Source organism: Rana temporaria, chromosome 7 (assembly GCF_905171775.1).
Source record: "Rana temporaria chromosome 7, aRanTem1.1, whole genome shotgun sequence".
Classification (NCBI taxonomy): Eukaryota; Metazoa; Chordata; class Amphibia; order Anura; family Ranidae; genus Rana; species Rana temporaria.
In genome coordinates, this window is record NC_053495.1 from 83340098 (window position 1) to 83362646 (window position 22549).

Genomic DNA, 22549 nt, shown 5'->3' on the forward strand with positions numbered 1-22549 from the left:
CCTTGTACATAGGGACACAGCATCGGTCACCTCCCCCAGTCACCCCCCACAGTTGGAACACACCCAGGATACACATTTAACCCTTTCCTCACCTAGTGTTAACCCCTTCCCTGCCAGTCACATTTATACAGTAATTAGTGCATTATTATAGCACTGATCGCTGTATAAATATGAATAGTCCCAAATTTGTGTCAAAAGTGTCCGATACGTCCGCCGCAATATCGCAGTCCCAATTAAAAAAAAAAAAATTGCAGATCACCGCCATTACTAGAAAAAAAAAAAAAAAAAAAATCATAATTCTGTTCCCCATTTTGTAGGCGCTATAACTTTTGCGCAAACCAGTCGCTTAAGAGTTTATTTTTTATAAAAATACGTCGAAAATGCATATCGGCCTTAACGGAGAATTTTTTTTTTTTTAATTGGGATATTTATTATAGCAACAAGTAAAAAATATATATTTTTTTTAAATTGTCGCTCTTTTTTGTTTATAGCGCAAAAAGTAAAAACCACAGAGGTGATCAAATACCACCAAAAGAAAGCTATTTGTGGGGAAAAAAGGACGTCAATTTTGTTTGGGAGCCACGTCGCATGACCGCGCAAATGTCAGTTAAAGCGACGCAGTGCCGGAAGCTGAAATTTCGCCTGGGCACGAAGGGGGTTTATGTGCCCAGTAAGCAAGTGGTTAAGTAACATTGGTAAGGAAGTCAGAATAGTTTCTTTTGACGTCCCTGACTCAATGTGCACCATAATCTGCGTAAGCCAGTATTCCATATTGCGGCCACAACTGCACCATGGCAGACTTAAGGCTCCCCTGTGAAGAGTCCCAGGACTTTTTCCGGAGTGAATCCATCCTATCCATGGGGTCTGAAAGTATCCCCATGTCCTCGAAGGCCAGGTCAGTATGCCTTGAAACCTGCAAAAATGCAGCATCTAGTTCAGGAGATTTATTCCAAACTAGAGTTTCTTCTTCCGCAAAGGGAAACCTGTTGTAACGGAATGACCCATGACAAACAGACTTTGGAAGGATGAGGGGTACTCCTGTGCCAGCATCACTAATAACTCTTGTGTCTAGGGTCACCCTGTGTCCCTTTTGGGCATAGGGGTGACTGAGAAATATTAATGAGAAATTACATGAGATGGGACATTACTGATAGTTCATATTGCAGGATCTTGAGATATTGCAAGTTGTTGGTTAATGTTGACCCAACCGGTCAATAGTGACTCATTCCTCTGTGTAGACATGCTAATTGAGTCTGCTTCTGAAAGACCTTTCATTGTGTGATGCTGCTTTGTGCGAATTCTATTGATATAAGATGTGGAATGGAACTTGTCAAGCTGTATGCAGAGACAGAACGTCTAAGATGTGGAATGTGACTTCTCAGGTGTAGTAATTGATCATGTTAAAAATGTCTGGATACTGATTAGTAATTAGCCCATCTGAAGGCGTATTGAAGCCCCAGTGTGTGATGAGGGGGGTGGAGAGTCTTTTTTCCTTTCATGCTTGAACTGTATAAAACCCTGAGAGTGTACCATTAAAGATGTCTTTCATTTGAAACCAGAACCCAGAGCTGTGTGTCTTGGTTATTCTGGAAAATGGGATGGATCGAGTCCTGTTGGTTGGAGTGTCAGATAAGCTGTCGTGGTTGATGGATGGGATATCGTAAACGGTGGTGACCGTTAGGTTTCCTCTCAGGATCCTGACATTCCCTCTTGATGGCATTGATCAAGACATCAGGGACCAGAAACACCCTTCTTTTTTGTTCCCCCAGGCCCTTGTACATCTGATCGTGAAACGACAGTGCCTTCTTTTCTTCCTGTATTCCCAAAGTGGTATGGATAGCTCCTAGGAGATCCTCCACATCTTCAAGGGAAAGCTTATGTAACAAGAGGGCCTGTGGGACCCAGAAGCTCTTAGAAAAGTATGAGATACTCCCGTTTCAGCTTTACCGATGCCTCTTATGTGTAGATCACCCTGTGTCTCTAATAGGGGCACATGGTGAATGAGAACCCCACTATGATCTGTGCTAGTCCGATATAATGCGGTATACATTGTATATATATTGTGTGTTTGCTGTTGTGAACTCTAAAGCTTGCTGTAATGAGGTGGGGTGTGATTGCATTCTATTGTGGCAATTAAGTCTGCTACTGTGATAATGTGTATTGTAAGTTAGCAGGCTGCCTAAAGGTCAGGTGTCTGAGTCATCAGCTGTAGTTAATTAGCTCATGTAAATTAGGTCAAGCCCCGGAGTCAGGATGTCTGCTAAAAGATGTATTGAGGATGTGTATTGGGGGGGCTCATTAGGTAACCATTGTGTGGTGATGTGGGTGGATCCGGGCCATATCTCCTGTGGTAACCGAAATTGTATACAAGAGCCTGTATTTCTCATTAAATGGAATCCCTGTTTTGAACCTCAAACAGAGCTGTGTGTCTCGTTAATGGGGGGGAATTCTTATGGGGTTTGTTTTCCTGATTGTGGAGTGTCGGTAGCTGCCTTGTGTTCGGAAAGGGAATATCCTAAACCGCTTTAACCCCTTTCATATTTGGGGTGCCGTTACAGCTTATAACGAGAGGCTTTTGTGGAATCTCCATCCACCCCCTCGCACTGTCTGACTCCTCCTCAATCTCCTCTCTGGAGTCCCCTGGCTTTTCTCCACTCACGAAGAGAACAACCGCTAGGCTGGGTGGAACACTCTGCTGCGCTGGTGAAGGATTGCCCTGGGGCAACTGAAACTAGAAAAAAGGCTATTTAAATTATTGAAAGGTGCTAGAAAGCTCCTTCATAGATGCTGCTAGGTCTGTACCCTGCTCTGCTGCCTTCTATATATAAATCCCCTCAATGCACTTTGCAGAATGCCTTGTTCCAGGAATCCCCCATGGTGACTCTGCAGGAAGGACATTTCTTCTTGGAACTGTGAGAAGATTTGTCTGGTTTTCTGAAACAGATGAGAGCAGCCATAAGCTAGGAGGCCATCAGCGCCAATACAGAGGACCATCGGGAGTGCCCCCCCCAGGACCAACCACCACCAGGGTCCCAGACACACTCCCCCTACCCCACCGATCAACAGATGGGGAAGAAAAACCTGTGAAGCCAATGGAAATGCGTAAGGGAACACCACCCTAGTGTTCCTCTTACCTTGGAGCGGCTGGTGCGGTTGTCTTCAGGAGCTGCGCACAAAGCCTCTGACATCTCCCGCTGAGGATGTATGGTCAACGCCTCTGACAGCCATCAGTACAGCAACACAAGAAGGCCGCACCTGCCTAGCGCTCGGTCCACTTTTTAAGACCGCGTCCGGAACCGAAAGATGCGTATCTGGCGAAAGTGCCCGCCCCCAGAGCTCCAATGCAGTTTGCCTAATGCAGGGGAACCTGGCACACTTCCCGCAGCGCCACCACTAGGTGGAAGAATAGCGGACCTCCCCAGCTTCCCCAAGAGAAGCCGAGGAACGCAGAATGCAGTCGTACTCGGTGTAAAGACTCCCTTGCCTTGCTGGGGGGGGGGGGGGTGGAGAAAGAAAGGACAAAGAAAAATAAGAAAAAAAGAAAGAAAGAAGATCCCCCCCCCCCCTCTCAGGTAAAACATTGCCTCAGCATCCCCAGCTGCTTGGCTCCAGTTCCACAGCAGTGTCTCCCCCCCGGAGGAAACACCATAACCGCAGGACCGGCGGGAGAAGGCTTAAATCTTGAATTGGAAGGCCGTGTTTTCCTAAGAGGGGAGGAGCCTGTGTCTCTATGGTGGCTGTCCTGAAAGATAAACAGGGAAAAATTAAGTTACACTTACCGGTAACGGGTTTTTTAGGAAACCCACCTCTGCCCCTCAGTTATGACAAAGTATAAGCCCACACCGATGCCAGAGGGTAAACTGAGAATAAAACACACTACCAACAATAAAGGGTAGAGAAGTAGGCCTGCCGTCCTGGAAGATCTCCTAGAAAACCTGTTACTGGTAATTTTCTCCAGTCATCTTCCAGGACGGCACACCGGAGACAATGAGCAAGAAGTTCAGGCCTACCTTAGGGTGGAAAACAAACACAATGATGGCGCAAAAGGGAAATCTGAACCACAATACCAAAGATGAATAAATAAAAATGAGGGGGGGGGGCGGGGAGAAAACAACGGGGTGATAAGGACGATGAAAGTCCCAATGTATGAAATGCAATGAGAGAGAGAGAGATTCTTATGTCCAGGGATTCTCTTCTCCCGTGTCCCAGGGGGGAATCCCTGGAGCCCCCGAGAATGGAAGTGGGCCCAATGGATCGCTGGGATGCAAGATGACATAAGACCCAGAACATTGTTCTTAGAGAGGCCATCCCGGTACCTTGTAGAGTAGACACCGCATTCTTTACCTTTGTGATCTTCTCTTGGGGGAGAAAGGTCCTTTGGCTTACAGAGTCTACCCCGTACCCTAGAAACACCTTGGATTGTGAGGGATCCAGGGAAGATTTCTCTCGGCTGATTAACCACCCCAGAGACTCTAGAGGTCTAACTGGAGCTGTTCTAGGGCCGCACTGAAAATGATCATGTCATCCAAGTATGGGATCAAGGCTATCCCGTGGAGGTGTATAAAAGACACTACCTCGGCCAGAACCTTTGTAAAGATTCTTGGACTGGCCGCTAGGCCAAAGGGGAGCGGCTTGGAACTGCCAGTGTTGGACCCCCTGGTTTGTAAAAAATGTGCAGAACAGTTTAAAAACAAGCCGTCTTCCAGCCTGGCTCGAGCCGCGGCTGGAAGGTAGCTTGTTTTTAAACTGTACTGTCGAAAAGTTTTGCATTAATGACAGTAACCCTGCATTTTGGAATAAAGGGACTTTAACTTTTTAATACTACTGCATGAAGCTTTTCATTTTTCCCTTTTTACAATATCCTCGCCCATCACGTTTTTTGCTGGGAGTGAATCCTGTCTGTGGTAAGACTTGTTGCAGTTTCCAGACATTTGGTGGAGGAGAGGATCTGATTGGAGAAACGATCGGCTGCCGTGGAGTCTCGTGAGTGATCCTTTGTTTGCTGATCTCTCATGATCTCCGTGATAGAGGCAATAGATCCGGTAAACGGCCCCCTCTGTATATTAATTCTCGTCTGAAATACTGGATGAAGATTTGCTCCCATATACCTCCGAATACAGCAACTTAATTACAGCAAGCTGTTTCACAGCCATCTTAAATTGGACATTGTTGTGTTTTTGGTTTGTCATATTGAACCAATTCAGGCTAACAATAGTTCACACATTTGCACTTTATTTGCATCTATAATTGTTTGCGCATTTTTTTTTTTTTTTTTTTACTACACACTTTTGACACTTTCCTTTTAGCCGTTTATTCCAGCTAATTTGTAAATGCACCACCAGTCATACCGATAGATTGAGTTCTCTTGTTTATCCTTTGTTTATTTTTCCCTTTTTTTAACCACTTAGGGACCAGCTCACATACACATACGTCATCACTTTAAAGATGAATATCTTGGCAACGGCAGCAGCCACAACCGAGATATCCATATTTTCCGTGGCCAGTCCTGTAAACGAAAATGGTGGTCTCCGTGACGGATTCGCCGCAAGATCAACTTTATCGGCGGCGGGAGAGGCCCCCCTCCCGCCGCCACTTACCGGAGCCGTCAGCAGCGGCAGAGGCAATCGGGTCCTTCTCGCTGCTTGTCATGAAAACGAGTGAGGGCAAGATTGCCCCCACCCGTCTCCATAGCATAGCAGGGCGGAAGCGACGTCAAAACGTCACTTCCGCCCTTGCGTCTTAAAAAGGCAAATTTTTTTGTCGTCACTTTTTCAAATTACATTTTTTTATTGCATTTAGGTCTAAATATGAGATCTGAGGTCTTTTTGATCCCAGATCTCATATTTAAGAGGACCTGTCATGCTTTTTTCTATTACAAGGGACAAGTTTACATTCCTTGTAATAGAAATTACCTTTTTTTTTTTTTAAACCGTGAAAAAATAAAATCAAGTAAAATAAATAAGAAAACATTTTTTTTTAAAGCGCCCCTGTCGAGTTTGCATGCAGAAGCGAAGGCATACGTGAGTAGCACCAGCATATGAAAACTGTTCAAACCGCAAAAGTGAGGTATTGCCGCAATCGTTTATCATTATCGCAAGAGCAATAATTCTAGTCCTAGACCTCCACTAACTCAAAAGGTGCAACCTTTAGAATTTTTTTAAACGTCGCCTATAGAGATTTTTAAAGGGTAAAAGTTTGACGCCATTCCACGAGCGGGCGCAATTTTGAAACGTGATATGTTGGGTATCATTTTACTCAGCGTAACATTACCTTTCATAATATAAAAAAAATTGGGCCAACTTTACTGTTATCTTATTTTTTTTAATTAAAAAAAGGTGATTTCCCCCCCCCCCCCAAAAAAAGTGCGCTTGTAAGACCGCTTGCGCAAATATGGTGTGACAAATGTATTGCATTGTCCGCCATTTTATTCTCTAGGGTGTTAGAACCCCCCAAACATCTCTCTCTCGTAAACGGCAAGTATGAAAAACAGGCTAGATCCTTAAGTGGTTAAGGAAGATTTTTGCACTGTCACTTTTCTTGCACTAGTATTTATTTGCATCTACTAGGGGTATTTGCATTTTTGCACATTGTGGCATTTTCTGAAAATAATAGCATTTTTGCACAATGGGGGTAGCGCGGATTATCCACACTTTACATTATAGGACCCGCTGGTTTGTCTGAACCGCAAACCAAAGACATTGTTGATGCTTCACCGCAATGGGGATATGTAAATACTCATCCTTCAGGTCCAGTGTTATGGCAACTCCCTCTTGAAGGTGTCTTCTTACTGTGTAAATACTTTCCATCCGGAACTTCTTGTACAATAAGTATCGATTTAATTTCTGAAGGTTTTTGATCAGCCGGAACTTGCCCGATGGCTTTGAAACCACAAATATGTGGGAATAAAACCCCTGACCGATCTGACCCCTTGGAACAGGAATGATGATCTCCTGCTCTGCCAATTCCTAGAGGCTCCACAAAAGTCCCCTTGCTTTCAGTGGATCCCTGGGGAGATGGGTAAGGATAAAGTTTGGAGGGGGAAAGGATAGGATTTCTAATCTGTAACCCTCCCTTATTAGACTTGGAACATACGGGCTCTGTGTGATACTCTCCCACTGGGGGAGGAACCACGCAAGCCGTCCACCAACCTTTATGTTGGCGTCACTTGGCCTCCTTGTTGGAAGATCCGGGCCCAGAAAAAAGGATGCCACCATTTTCCTTGCCCTTGTTAAATCCCCACTTTTCCCTCGGCTGCTCCTTCCCTTTAAAGCGGTCTTTAGAAGGGAGGCCTCGAAAAATGTCTTCCCCTTATCTCTCAGGTTTTGTTGGGAATATTTTTCCTTTATCCATCGAACGTGACAGGACCTGCTCTAGGCCTGACCCGAAGGAGTAGCGAACCCTCAAAGGGTATACCACAGAGCTGTGATTTAGAAGCAACGTCTCCGTCCCAGGTTTTTACCCAAAGGCTCTTCTAGCGGAGTTTAGAAATGCTGCCGACTAGGCAGTAGTTCTAACCGTTTCTACTGTGGCATCAGCTAGATAGGCTACCACCTTACCAATAACTTCCAGAGATTCTAAAACGGGTTTAGATTTGCTCTTGTGTGCCACATGGTCCAATAACCTGCTGATCCAGGCATCCGTATTTCTGGCAACACAAGCAGAGGCCAAATCTGGCCCCATAGCGGCAGCGTTTGCGTTCCGGGCTCTGCGTAGCAAAGTTTGACTTTTTGTCCATCTGATTCCGGATGCTACCAGAATCTAAGGACTGAACGTTTGGACACTTGTGCCAATGAAGCATCCAGACGTGGAGCCTTGAAGAATTTCTCCTCAACCCCAAAAGGGGCATCTACGCTTCCAGCTTTTAAGTCTCAAAACTTTATGCTCAGGTTCCCTCCACTCTCTTAAAATTATATTTTTAAGAGACTGGTGCACTGGAAACGACTTGGCCCGAGGCTTGCCGAGTCCCCTGTACACCATCTTGTGCTTGAAACCTGAGTGGACGGCATCTGAATGTCCTCTGAAACAGATTGCCTTAAGAAGACCCTCCATGTCTTCGGCTGAGAAGAAGTGTCCCTCTGGCCTGGTTTCAAACTGGCTATCCTGGTCTGAATCCTCACCTTCTCGTGAGCTCTGGCCTGAAGATTCTGCCTCCTCAATGGAATAGCAGGAAGTCGGCCCCTGGGATTCCCCCCGCAAGAGTTGCTGGGGTGCCCTCTTGAGAGGGGGAGCTGTCCCTGCCTGATGGGGCCTCCTTCCGCTTCTCAACCACAGCTCTGAAGGATTGCAAGCATCGACTGCAACGCCCAGCACTTCTTCATAGTATGCGCTGTCTCTTTACCCGCTAACCTATAAATGCATCGAAAACAAAGGGTTTAGCGTGGTATTCCGGGAGTTTAATTACAATTCCCACAGCGCTTAGATTTGTTAGTGGCTTTAGACCTAAACCTACTGGCCATCCAGTGTCTGAAAGAGATAAGTTAACAATCCTGCATAAGCCTTTTTTACGAGAGAGAGAGAGAGAGAGAGAGAGAGAGAGAGAGAGAGAGAGACCTAAATCAACGCTGTAGCCCGGTGCGCCGGAAATGACCTCACTCGAGCACGCCGACAGCACCCGGACAGTAGTTGGTGAGAAACAGGAGATCCCTCAGCTCCACCGGCCATTCTGAGCACGATGGCCCCCACCACCTGAGCCCTGCATCCAGCAGCCAGAGGGACTCCCTTTCTCCTCCACAGAGGGATAAGTCAGCAGCTCCTCACTACCGCCCACCACTGTCAGGTATGAGGAGAAAGTGGGATATAGGGTCCCTCTGAGGTTGGTAGACACCCTAACCGCGTCTAGTGCCCCCCCAGCCTAAGGGGGGTTCCTGAACCAGCCCTCACTCTTGTATCCCCCTGAGAGAAGTGGGAGACCCCTTCATGGAAAGAGCCAGGCTCTGACAGACCCCACTGGTTGCTTGTGGTCTCATCTCGAAGGGGAGACCTTAGTCCCAGACCTTGGTCTAAAATTGGAAAATAACCAGTTTTGCTGCCATCCTGTGGGAAACAATCAGGGGCAGAGGGAAGAGTGGGGCCTTTTAATCTGTTGATTGGGTTTCCCGTCAGGTGGGACCCGTCATCTCAGGTGTGCCATCCTGGAAGACTGGAGAACATTAAATAATAATCTAAAAATAAACAGTTTCAGTTTGTTAGAAAAGTTTGCAAACAGGCAATTTTTCGCCTTTACTGATGTGCGCTGATGAGACCACTGATGGGACAGCACCAATAATCAGAATGGTGATAATCCGTGTCCTGAATATCACTGTAGAGGTCCCTTTTACACAAGCCAGTTATCGGCTCTCCTCGCGCTGTTAGCTTGTGTTTACATTGTGATCACCTGTCATTGCACGTGGCTGATCATATGGTAAAGGGCTGCTGTGATTTGCCCTTTACCCCAATATGTTATCAGCTGTGTCCCAAGGACGCAGGAATCAGAGCGCTCAGGGGGGCATGATCATGGGAGCACACCAATGGACGCCCTCCCAGTCGTGTAAACCCGCGCTGTAGCAGACTTTGGCTATAGAACAAACTAGTTTAAGCAGTTCAATAAGCAGAATAAAAATAAAAATCTGCTAATCGGGTCAGAAATTTAGAACTGTCCTGCGTCTTGAACACACATTCTCCATGTTCTCTATGTTATCCTAAAGCAGGGTGCCCAACCAGTGGCCCTCTGATGTTTCCCGCGACCTCCTGCTCTGGAATAGAATACTGTCATTGAAGGTCAGTTTATTACTAAAATCACAGTGTATTTATGGGCATCTCTCTTCTGCAGTGGTTACTGGGCTGCTTTCAAACTGATCCACAAGTGCAGAGCAGTTTACCTGCACTGAGCCATAGACTTCTGTTATTATCTGCGAGTTTGATGAGCTTTCTGAAAGTGTACCAATCCTGCAAAAAAATAATAGAAGTCTATTGCAAAGTGCAGGAAAGCCAAAGTGACACTGTGTTGCACCCGCGGTGCCGGTAAACTGCAGCACATCAGTGCTGCAGTTTACCGGCACCGCGGGTGCAACACAGTGTCACTTTGGCTTTCCTGCACTTTGCAATAGACTTCTATTATTTTTTTGCAGGATTGGTACACTTGGGCCTCTTTCACACAGTCAGTCTGACAGTTCGACCAATTGGACCCTCCATTCACCTCTAAGTAGTGGCAGACATAAACCGACTTGTGTCTTGCCTCCAATCCGATCCGCAAAAAAAATAAAAAAAAGGTATAGCAGAGCAGACACGGGCATGCCATCAACCCGCTCCGCTTATTGTGGCCCATGACCGGTTACCAAAGTCGCTTAAGTGACCCTCGCTCTTCAAAAGGTTGGGCACCCCTGTCCTAAAGAGTATTAAGCCCTCCTACTACTTTTGGTTAATTTAGTTTATGTTAATTAGCGAAGGGCTGAGGAGATGAAAGAATAGGTGGGTTTGAGCAGTTAAGCAAAAGAAAAAACTGTCGTCGCTGTACAATGCGACTTTGGACCACTGAAGATTAAGGGCTTGCCCCAAATAGGTTTTCGTTTTACCATGCAGGTTAGTGTGAACCTAGACAGGCATTTTTCTCTACTTGCAGAGCCTTTAAAAAAAGAGTAGAACATGGAAAAATGTGCATGTGCTGGAAAGATATACAGTATATGTTTATTGCGATGACATAACATTAACTGTAAAAAAAAAAAAAAAAAAAAAAAAGGTATTCAAAAGTTTTAAATTGCGAAGTAAACTTAGTGTTTAAGCTCTTGCATGTACTCTACTGTATTTAACTCCTAAAGTGCCTATACAGTCCCAGCCACATGTTCATTCTACCCCCCCCCCCCCCCCCCCCCCGGCCTAAAAACAAAATCAATCTATCTACAAGCCCAGATAACAACACAGGCTTCTACAATTGAATTTAGGAGGCACTTGAGGACAAATGGATGCGTATTAGTAAAGAAGCTTCTCAGGGCAATCCTATAGATTGGTTTTCAATATTTTAGGGTGTCCCTCAGCTGAACCATTCAAACTGCAACACACACACACACACACACACACTAAACTATATAGTTCTCAGCCCCTCTGGTCCCTCATCCAAACCAAGATATTTGTACAGTACAGACTACTCATTTTGCACATGGCTAGAAATAGATCGATTGAGTTTGATGGTGCTGAGCTGCAATTATTCCCGCTTATCCTGGATTACCCTCCAACAAAGAAACATGTTAATGAAGGATCACTGTTAGAAACTTACTCTTCTCTGCTTCTGTATCACATGCTTTTTCCTGTGGTTCTTGCTGCTCTTTAACAGCTGATGGTTCTGTTGTAGTAGGTATACTAGAATCTACAAAAAAATGTAATAAAAAAATAAATAAAAATAAAATGTATGTATGTATGTATGTATGTATGTATGCATGCATGCATGCATGTATACACAGAAGTTCATGGTAGAGTAATTCTTGCATAATTGTTTTAATTCATTCGTGCTGCCATTAACGATTTATCATTAGCTTGAACCTAAAATAATTGCAACTAGCACAGTTAAATGTAATGAAAAAAAAAAAAAAAAAAGATCTTCACATCACTCTAATTTGGTTAAGTTACATTATTTCAAAGGGGAAATTGCATCTGCCTCAACTATATTGAATATGAGCACTTATCTGATCTGCAGGGAATCTGGTAATCCAGAAACACCAGTTGCTGGGAATTGAGAATTTTGCAATTTTCAAGATTCAACAAATCAATCCCACATTAAAAGTCCCAGAGAGGGCAAAATATGATTTCTTAACCCATCCGGAAAGGTATTTTTTCTTCCCAACTAGTGAAATTATACTCCAAGTCCCACATTCAGATCCCTAGCCAAAGCAGTTTCCTTGTGCCACAGGTGCCCTTACCATAAGGTGACCAGATTTTTTAAATGAAATCCGGGGACATATTTTTTCTTTACTAGTAATGGCAACAATCAGCGACTCTCTGCCCGTCACCACCCGCCTCACAGCCTCTCAAGTCTTATGCCGCTTACACACGATCATTTTCCGGCATAAAAAAAAACATTGTTTTTAAAAACGTCATTTAAAATGATCGTGTGTGAGCTTCACATCGTTTTTCAGTTTCTGAAAAACGACCAAAATGTTTTTTCGGGTTGTAAAAAACCCACACATGCTCAGAAGCAAGTTATGAGATGGGAGCATAAAAAAACAAGTGAAAAATATTTGTGCTGTGAAAATAAATATGTATAAAAATATATATTAACAAATTAAAAAAGTGGATCAAATTGGCAAAAACAAAAGTGAAAATGACAATTAGATGGCGGTAAGATAGCAATATACTAAACAATCCCTAGATATACAGAATGACACATATGATCTATATTAAAGAGTCCAGCTGCACAAAGGTGACACAGTTCATGAAAAAGTCTGATCCAGCTGATGTAAAAAAGTAAAAAAGAAGCATTCAAAAGAAGAAGACCCCGTAACCGAAGACTGGTGGGAAAGGTAAGCCGTACACCATAAGGTCTCACACACACCTCCAGTGGTCCCAGCAGCTCACCTCACGGCTAGTAACTAAAGCTTGTTGACCAAATCCTTGTGCATGAGGTCCAGGTCTGTATAGCAGATGTTAATCTCAGTACAGGGCAGTACATGCAAAACAAGAAGGACATACAGCGGGATGGTGTAATATTGTTACAGCAGGGAGCCTCAGACGTGACCAGTAATAGATGCACTCACATGAACAATATGGGGCTTATCTCCACGAGCAGCGAGCTCGTCAATGACCTGCTTTCTCCTCCTCCTCCAAGTCTCCTGTATGTCAGGCTGGCAGTGCTAGGTGACTCAGATGGCAGTGTCACAAAAAGAGGAAGAGGAAAGGAAGGTACATCGCGTAATCCAGTAAAACAGATGAATTTAATAAAACGACATACAAAAAACTTGCATATATCCCACGAGTAGCATACTCGTATTGCCGTCCGTCGGATGCTAGAGTGTGTCCAGCGCTCCAATCACGACGCGTATTGTCACACCACGTGACTTCATCAGGGGTGTGATGATACGCGTCGGGATTGGAGCGCTGGACACACTCTAGCATCCGACGGACGGCAATACGAGTTCGCTACTCGTGAGATATATGCAAGTTTTTACTACTCAAATGTGAGTTTTTTGTATGTCGTTTTATTAAATTCATCTGTTTTACTGGATTACGCAATGTACCTTCCTTTCCTCTTCCTCTTTTTGTGACACTGCCATCTGAGTCACCTAGCACTGTCAGCCTGACATACAGGAGACTTGGAGGAGGAGAAGCAGGTCATTGACAAGCTCGCTGCTCGTGGAGATAAGCCCCATATTGCTGCTGGGACCACTGGAGGTGTGTGTGAGACCTTATGGTGTACGGCTTACCTTTCCCACCAGTCTTCGGTTACGGGGTCGTCTTCTTTTGAATGCTTCTTTTTTACTTTTTTCCATCAGCTGGATCAGACATTTTCATGAACTGTGTCACCTTTGTGCAGCTGGACTCTAATATAGATCATATGTGTATCATTCTGTATATCTAGGGATTGTTCAGTATATTGCTATCTTCACTTTGTTTTTGCCAATTTGATTCCCTTTTTTAAATTTGTTTATATATTTTTATATACATTTCTTTTCACAGCGCAAATATTTCACTTGTTTTTTATATACCACTTGTCTATCAAGGTAGACCTTAGTATTTGCAGCAGTATCCCTGCCACTTCCCCTCCCTTTTCTCACCTTAGACAGCGCAGGAGTTTCACTTTACTTATGAGATGGGAGCGCTCGTTCTGGTAAAACTACCGTTCATAATGGAGTAAGCACATTCATCACGCTGTAACAAAAAAGCGCGAATCATCTTTTACTTACAAGGAATCAGCTAAAGCAGCCCAAAGGCAAATAGAACTTCCCCTTTAGAGTGCCGGTCGTACGTGTTGTACGTCACCGCGCTTTGTTCATCATTTTTTTTAAACGATGGTGTGTGGGGGCAACGTCGTTTTTAATGATGAAGTTGGAAAAACTTCGTTTTTTGGACATGCTGAAAAAAACAAAGTTTTCTTTAATGCCGAAAAATGATTGTGTGTACGCGGCATTACTCTTTGGGCCCCTGCTACTACTGGATAGGGAGCGGAGGAAGATCACTCCGCGAGGGAAGGCAAGGCGATGGGCCAGGATTTGAGCCAAGGCAGAAGAACATGCAAGTGAAGCTGAATGGGCATGCGCCCGAAACCAGAGTGGAGTAGTAGCAGCCAAGAGAGTAGCAGTGTACTTGTATTTAGGGTGTCACTTGTCACAAGTTACGGATTGTCACCTGCCACAAGTTGCTGGTTCAAATCCAACATATGGGTCAAATTCCAATTATACTTCGTATAACAGCAATGCTAGTTGTGTATTGGATTAAAGTGGTTGTAAACCCTCCCCCACAGTTTTATCCCATGCAAATCAGCATAAAAACCCTTAACACTGCTTGTAGAAATATCCTTACTTGCTTAGTATTGTTGTAATCCTTTTTGTTCTTTAGAATGACACTGGAGCATGCCCAGATCTCAGGACTGACAAGCAGGCTACCCCGCTGAGAGCTAGGAAACAGCCCGGTGACCATTTTGTTGTTTATGATTTAACGAATGCTGCTAGTAATATTGATGAGCCAATCCATGTAGTTTGTGGAATAAAAGGACTTTAAACGGTATCACGCCATCTCCAGTCCTTTTTGCACTTATAACCGGAGGTTATCAGGAGCAGAGCGTGCAGATTGATTACAGGCTTTGGAAGGAATTGGAGGAAGTTTGGACGGTGCAGTGGTTCAGAGCTTGGTTAACGCAACCTTTCGGTGAGTAGATAACCCAAGAGGGGAGATTGACACGGGAGAAGCGTGAGAGGTGGAGTGTGCACGTTTGATGTCACCTGCAGCGGAGAGCTCACCATTCTTCACAAAGCACTTCTTTACTGGACTCTGACATCTGTTACTTTTCCTTAATATTATTACTTTCTATGCGCTGTCATAGGAAAGAGGGGTCATGTTTTAAAGTGACAACTAGCACTGCTGTAGTAATTGATAAGATCTTCTTATGCATGTGGTTGCCCCTGGCAACGCTGGTGCAAGCAGGCCAGCTGTTAAAGGGTAAAGTTCAATGCTTACAAGAGGATGCAGTTGGGGGAAGCCCTGTTAAGGCTCTGAAGCAAGAGCGCTGTTTGCGGTGCAGAGTTGGGGCATGTCTCCAAGTGCCCTTTGTCTCAGTCTCCAAGACAAGGCGACATGGCCAGACAAAGGTCTGCGACAATGTTTGGGAAACCCGATTTGAGTGCCAGGAGTGTCCAAAAGGCGGATCAGAAGTTCGAGAGGTATGTGGTTGCCTGTAGCAACGGCGGTTATGTCAAGTCAGCAGACCACGTGATAAACGTGTTGAAAGCAACAATGCTTCAAGGAGTGCAAAGTCGCTGCGTTTGGGAAAGGCAGCAAGGCACAGCTGGGAGAGTGCCATCTCCCTTAGCAACGAGAGATCAAATGTTAACCAAAAGGAGCTACAGTTCAGATGTGGAGGTGTCCCACTAAAGATATGTGCACAAATGTGCCTGGAATGTAGTCAACTTGGGCATGGAATTTCTTCTTGTCCCAGGTTATGGAAAATGGCTGGAGATATGGCTACTGGGCAGAAGTCTTTGTCTGCAAGCCCAGGTTCCTGTTTAAAAATGTTTTCAGTCACCTAAATGCTAAAACTCATGTTTGAAAACACTCATGATGGAAGTGTGTTATTGCAGTCTGGCAATGACAGGTGTAAAGGTGTTCATGTGTTTAATGAAGCGCCACCAGAGCAAGGTGGTGAGGGTGTGGAATTGCAGCCTACTCTGGTTAAAAATGTATTACCACAGTTCGGTTTAAACAAAAGTGACATGTGCAAGGTGTCTGCTGTGCCACTCTGTCCCTCTGGTAGCGCAGAGATAACAGACTGGGAGAGATGGGCAAAAGGCCTGTTGGCTTTGTTGGACAAGGCCTCTGTTGGTAAGAGTGGAGCAGACATGACTTCTGTGGTGCTAGATGAAGGACCTACAGAGCAACTTATAAGCAATGGCGCATTTGCTGCTGCAGATGTTGCTCACAAGATGGAAACGCCAAGTAATGGCGAACGCGCAGAAGAGGTCATGTCTGATCCACAAAGGGCCTAATAATATGGTAATGGACGATGCCGCACGAAATGAGCTGGTGTTGATGGAAGTGCCAGGTGGCACAGCCATAAAAGGGATTGTAGTTACAGGTCCAAATGTTTTATGTGATGATGGTCAAGGCAGTTGCTGGCAGAGGATCTCATGCCAGTGGAGTTGGTGTATACTGAAGCTGCCATAGACAACCACACCACTGGGTGCAGTTCCTCTCCAGACACTGCCCTGTCGAACATGGGTGAAATTAAATATGACAAATGCATTGATATTTCTGACCATGATGAAAAATGCAGCATATTGGCGATTTTTGATGGTTTGGTTACCATGTGTGACAAAAATAATGGTAGACCTGATGGTCTTGGTCAAGTTGATCTGGTTGTAGCAAACCCTGAAAATTGTAGCGAGACAGGGTTTGACACAGAAGAGGTAAAAAGGTATAGCAGAATTAGGCCCCCTACAGGTTCAGGAGGGTAATTCTGGGGAAGATTTCCTGAGGTTTGAGGAATTTAAGATGTGAGAAGGATCCGGGTAAACAATGGTTGGAGGGAAATGGCCCAAAGCTCAGAAAGGGGGGTCACATGACTTAAAAGACAATCAGGATGTCCTGCAGAGGGAAACTAGAACGAGGCCGCAGTCATATGAAGATGTTAGTGATGAAACTGACAGAATGAAGCATGCAGTGAACATGGGGAAACAAGTGACGCCAAGTTTGGACAGTAAGGGGGTGCCCATACATATAGCTCAGAGAGGGACCAGTGTCACCCCAATAAAAGAGGCCCCGCTTATTACTAAACAAGCGTTTAAAAATCTGATCACTTCCAAATTAAATAAAAAAGGGAAAAAGGGGTGGTCTAGGGGAAATTGAGGGAGCACGTTGTAATTTTACCGATATCCGACCCTTAAAGCTCAGAAATCAACCTTGGGTGCAAAAAAGGTACCGAGATTAGTAAACTCCCTACTGTCGGGTGGATAGTGTAGGCCCAAGGGAAAATGGGAAGACAGTGCTTTTGGAAGCATACACGTAAAAAAGTTTGGGAGTGTCTTTTTAGAGCCAGAGTAAATGTAGCCAGGGGACGTAGAGAAAGTCACCTGATGGGACAAGATATAGCCCATGTGGGTGGTAGCTTGCATGGTCATGCCAAAGTGAGGAGGTTGGACTGGTGTGTTCCGCCCTCTGGGTCGAAACAGGGGGGGGGGGGGGGATATGTGGTACCCCACCAGTGTCTGAATACAGGATTCTCAACCAGGCAGGTTGAGGGGCTTCAGCGTATTTGTTTGTTTGGGAGGAAACTGTCTCGTGGCACTGATTGGTGGGTGGCACCAATTGGCACTGGCAGGTTGCACTGGATGGAACCAATTGGCACTAGCAGATGGCACCGATTGTCAGGTGGCACTAGTTAGCATTGGCAGATGTCACTGATTGGCACGTGGCATTAAGGTGACACTGGCAAGTGGCACTGGATGGCAATAGTTGGCACTAGCAGGTGGCACTGGTTGGTACTGATTGGCAGGTGGCACTAATTGGCAATAGATGGCACTGGCAGGTGGCACTGGATGGCAATGGTTAGCACTTGTAGGTGGCACTGGTTGTCATTGGTAGGTGGCACTGGATGGCATTGACAGGTGCCACTGGATGGCACCAATTGGCACTGGGTGGCATTAACAGATGGCACTGGTTGGCAGGTGGCACTGGATGGTACTAGTTGGCACTGGCTGATTGGCATTAGCAGATGGCATTGGCAGGTTTCACAGCCCATAATGTAGCTGTGTGAAACTCTCTCTCTCTCTCTCTCTCCATACAGTTTCACATGGTGCTGCAGAGAGGAGAGAGGAGCTCAGATTCATCGTGAGGTTGGAGGTGGGCGGGACCCAAAGTGGGCGGGCCCCAGCAGCTATCCAGCCAATGATATCATCCCATTGGCTGTTGGACAGCTGAGTCCCGCCCACCCCGACATCAGACCGTGCCAATGACAGCTCCCTTCTCTCTCCTTAGTGTTTCACACACACACGGCGCTGCTCTGCAGACGGTGTGGAGAAGGGAGGAGGAACCCCATGTAGCTGTGTGAAACTCTCTCTCTCTCCATACAGTTTCACATGGTGCTGCAGAGAGAGAGTGGGAGGCTCAGATTCATCGTGATGTTGGAGGTGGGTGGGACCCGGGGTGGGCAGGCCCCAGCAGCTATCCAGCCAATGATCTCATCCCATTGGCTGGTGTTGGACAGCCGAATCCCGCCCACCCTGACATCAGACCGTGCCAATGACAGCTCCCTTCTCTCTCTCCTTAGTGTTTCACAAACACGGCGCTGCTCTGCAGACAGTGTGGAGAACCCCATGTTCCTCCTTCCTTCTCCACACTCTGCTGATGCAGATATGTTAAATATCGGCCACATTTGGATAATAATCGGCCGATGCCGATTTCTCCAAAATGACCGAATATCGGCCGACCTTTAGTGAAAGTCAGAGACCCAAGTCTGAGGGTCAGAGCAGTGAGGGGCTGCTACCTGTATGGACAGTGTTGGCAAAGGGGATTAGACTGTAGGAGACAGACAAGAGCCTGAAGCGGAAGGCCTGAGCAGCACTGCTGTATGTATAAGCCAGGAGGCTGAAGTTATTTTGTATGGATGGTGAAAAACCCCTGTGAGGGAAAACATGTGATTTTGTGTTTTCTTGAACTCTTCTTAATAAAAGTGGGCCAACAAGTCCTGAAATTGAGTTTCTGGCATGGACTGTTCTCGCTAGCAGGTGCTTCACTTGAGCTAAACAACCCCCAACTTTACTGGAAGTGACGCCGGTCTATTCTCGCCCCCAGCAACCTGAAAGCGCTGCAGACCAGCCAGATTGTGGCTAGATTACAGACCACCATCATCACAGCCAGCGACGCCCGGGTTCACCCGGAGACAGAGCATGTGAACACAGTATATACCATGCTGGATAATCTTGCCCGTTTAAGGATTAAAAGATGAGCATAAAAACACTCAAACTACTAACCTGCTACACTTAGAAGGTGCTGTTCTTGTCTTTCCGATTTCTGAAAACGGGACCGACATTGATCACTGTATAAATGACTGGCAGGGAAGAGGTTAACAGGGGTGATCAAAGGGTTAACTGTGTTCCCTCAGCTTGTTTTCTTACTGTATGGGGGATGGACTGACAGGGACCACACAGATGGCTGTTCCTGATTACTAGGAAGAGATGATCTCAGTGTCCTCCCCTACCTTGCTTTCACTATTCTGCCTCTGGAATGATTGCGAATGGCCGGCGAACAGAGTCCGCCCAGCACGCGTGCCCACAGTATCCTATGCACAAAACAATGTACAGGTACGTGGTTTCATGCAATAGAGCCGCCCTGCCACAGTATATGCCAGGAGTGCCAACCTTTTAAAGAGTGAGGTTTACATAAGCGACTTGGTAACCGGTCGCGGGCCACAATGAGCGGAGCCAGCAGGTGACAGCATATGTGGACACGGACACAACATAGCCCACTCTACTCTACAGGCCCTTCAATTTGATCCACCCAGACAGAAGGACAGATTCCCTTTGTTTTTTTTGTGGATCAGAATGGAGATAGGCAAGTGTAAACGAACACAAGTCAGTTTAAATTTGTTGCTCCATAGAGGTGAATGGAGGATCAGACAGATTGTGTGAAAGGGGCCTAAGGCTGCCATTACACTGAAGTGCTGCGGTTTACCCGCACCGTGGGTGCATCACAGTACACCTGTGACTTTCCTGTGGGTTAGATGCACTTTGCAATAGACTTATTATATCCTGCAGGTGTGCTGCACTTTCTGAAAGCGCACCAAATCTGCGGGTAATAACAGAAGTCTATGGCTCAGTGCAGGTAACCTGCTGCACCTGCGGATCAGTTTGGAAGCAGCCCAGTAACGACTGCAGAACAGATATGCCATATATACACTGATTTTAGTAATAAACTTACCTTTATTAAAACAAACAGTCTTCCAATCAGGTATCGCTGGCTGTTGCTGTCCCAGGCAGAGTGCATTTGGTATCATTGTGACACGAAATGGTGCAAAACAGGAAGCATCTGCTTATGAGGCTCTGCTCAGCGGCCGCTTGCTTACCCTACCACCAGCTTCATTCACAACACTGAGGCTCTGGGATTGCAGATTGCTGCTTGGCAAGCCCAAATTGCGGGTCACCAATCATGCCCAACCAATAGCCCCCGGGCTATTGGTTAAACACCCCTGATATATGCGGTGGGCAGTCGCCAAGTGGTTAATGTATAGATATAAAAAGGCAAAAAAAAAAAAAAAAAAATATGATAATTTTTTTTAAGTGATCACATTTACTCTGTCCTCAGCTGCATAAGAGCCATGGGAGGAGAAACCACAGTACACCGAGCTTGCCAGTGAAATGAAAGCAGGCAGAGTTCCCAGCATAGCTAGAGAACTGACCACAATGTGTTTTCTTGCTTAGTTTGGTCAGTTTTTAAAAAAGAAAGCAGGAGGGGACTGGCAGGAACACCACGGATTTCACACACGGGAAGTAATACAAAGAACATGGATATTTTTTTAATACAAGTATATGGTACAGCATGGACGTATCAGGAATATGAAATGTTGGGTTTACATATTCTTTAAGTACCGGGTGAACTTGCCAGTAACATTTCCAGTCTTAGCACATCTTCACTGTGGGTGGAGGAGCACCAAAGACCCCTTTGGGCAGCAGCATGGTAAATCTGGGGAGAGGGCAGTGTTAGGTGCCCTGCCAGATTTAACTACACTTGGAAAATGTATTAAAGCCAACCTCAAGCTAACATGTTAAACCGTTACAACAGTTTTTTCCAATATAGCTGCAATCTGCTGCACAAGCATGATTGGACAGAGCTGCTCCATTTTTAACAAACACAACATGGAATTGTATTTACATTGCCGGTTTACACAGTGCTCCCATCTGTAGCAGGATCTGATTTTCATCAGCTAAAAGGGCTTAGCACTAAATAAAGTTCCACCGCTAATGCTAGTCGCTAGGATAAATACCTACTGTCCCTGCATGGTTTTAAGATGGTACCTGGGACTTGTTGGGACTATAGCACATTCCTAATGGAAGCAAAAATCTTAGAAAATTACACAAATGGTAATTTAATATATCTTTTAGGTGTATGTGCATTTTTCAAATTTTACATGCATTACCATGCATCCATATGATGTTGCATAGTTACATATTTAGTCAGGTTGAAAAAAAGACACAAATCCATCCAGTTCAACCATAAAAAATATCGTACGATCCTATACCCAATTCTATACTCCGTTGATCCAGAGGAAGGCAAAGAACCCCAGCAGAGCATGATCCAATTTGCTACAGCAGAGGAAAAAATTCCTTTCTGATCCCCCGAGAGGCAATCAGGTTTTCCCTGGATCAACTCTACCTATAAAATGTTAGTACCCAGCTGTATTATGTACATTTAGGAAAGTATCCAGACCTTTCTTAAAGCAATCTAGTGAGCTGGCCAAAACCACTTCTGGAGGGAGTCTGTTCCACATTTTCACAGCTCATACTGTGAAGAAACCTTTCCGTATTTGGAGATAAAATCTTTTTTCCTCTAGGCTTAAACAGTGCCTCCTTGTCTTTTGTGTTGACCGTAAAGTGAATAACTCAACACCAAGTTCATATATATATATATATATATATATATATATATATATATATATATATATATACACATACATACATACATATATATATATATATATATATATATATATATATATATATATATATATATATATATATATATATATATATATATATAATTAGTTGATCATATCCCCCCGTATTCTCCTCTTCAAGAGAATAAAAATCAGTTCCTCCAATCTTTTTTCATAGCAGAGTTCCTCCATGCCTCTTATCAGTTTGGTTGCCCTTCTCTGCACTTTATCCAGTTCCCCGATATCTTTTGAGAGCTGGTGCCCAAAACTGAACTGCATATTCCAGATGAGGTCTTACTAATGATTTGAACAGGGGAAAAAATCTCTCTGGAGTCCATACCTCTCTTAATACAAGAAAGGACTTCGCTCGATTTGGAAATCGCAGCTTGGCATTGCATGCCATTATTGAGCTTATGATCTACCAAAACCCCCAGATACTTCACTAGGATTCCCCCAGTTGTACTCCCCCTAGCATGTATGATGCATGCATATTCTTAGCCCCCAAGTGCATAACTTTACCATTATCAACATTAAACCTCATCTGCCAATTAGTCGCCCAATTAAACAATGCATTGAGTTTGGCATGTAAATTGGAGACATCCTGTAAGGACGTTATTCCACTGCATAGCTTGGTGTCATCTGCAAAGACAGAAATGTTACTTTTGATCCCAGACCCAATATCATTTATAAAGATAAAAAGTAGGGGTCCCAGCACTGGACCTTGGG

At 45.0% G+C, this 22549-nt stretch overlaps 1 protein-coding gene across 4 annotated transcripts in view; it reads right to left on the reverse strand.

Moving 5' to 3' along the window:
• LOC120945452 (activating transcription factor 7 interacting protein) overlaps window positions 1-22549 on the reverse strand; it is a 278332-nt gene that overhangs the window by 184211 nt on the left and 71572 nt on the right. For 3 of the 4 annotated variants that reach the window (XM_040359610.1, XM_040359608.1, XM_040359611.1), the window contains exon 3: window positions 11249-11338. The exons of the other annotated variant lie outside the window; for it this stretch is intronic. In XM_040359610.1, the coding sequence (XP_040215544.1) occupies window positions 11249-11338 (90 nt within the window). The remainder of the gene's footprint in view (window positions 1-11248; window positions 11339-22549) is intronic. 4 annotated transcript variants of the gene reach the window in all.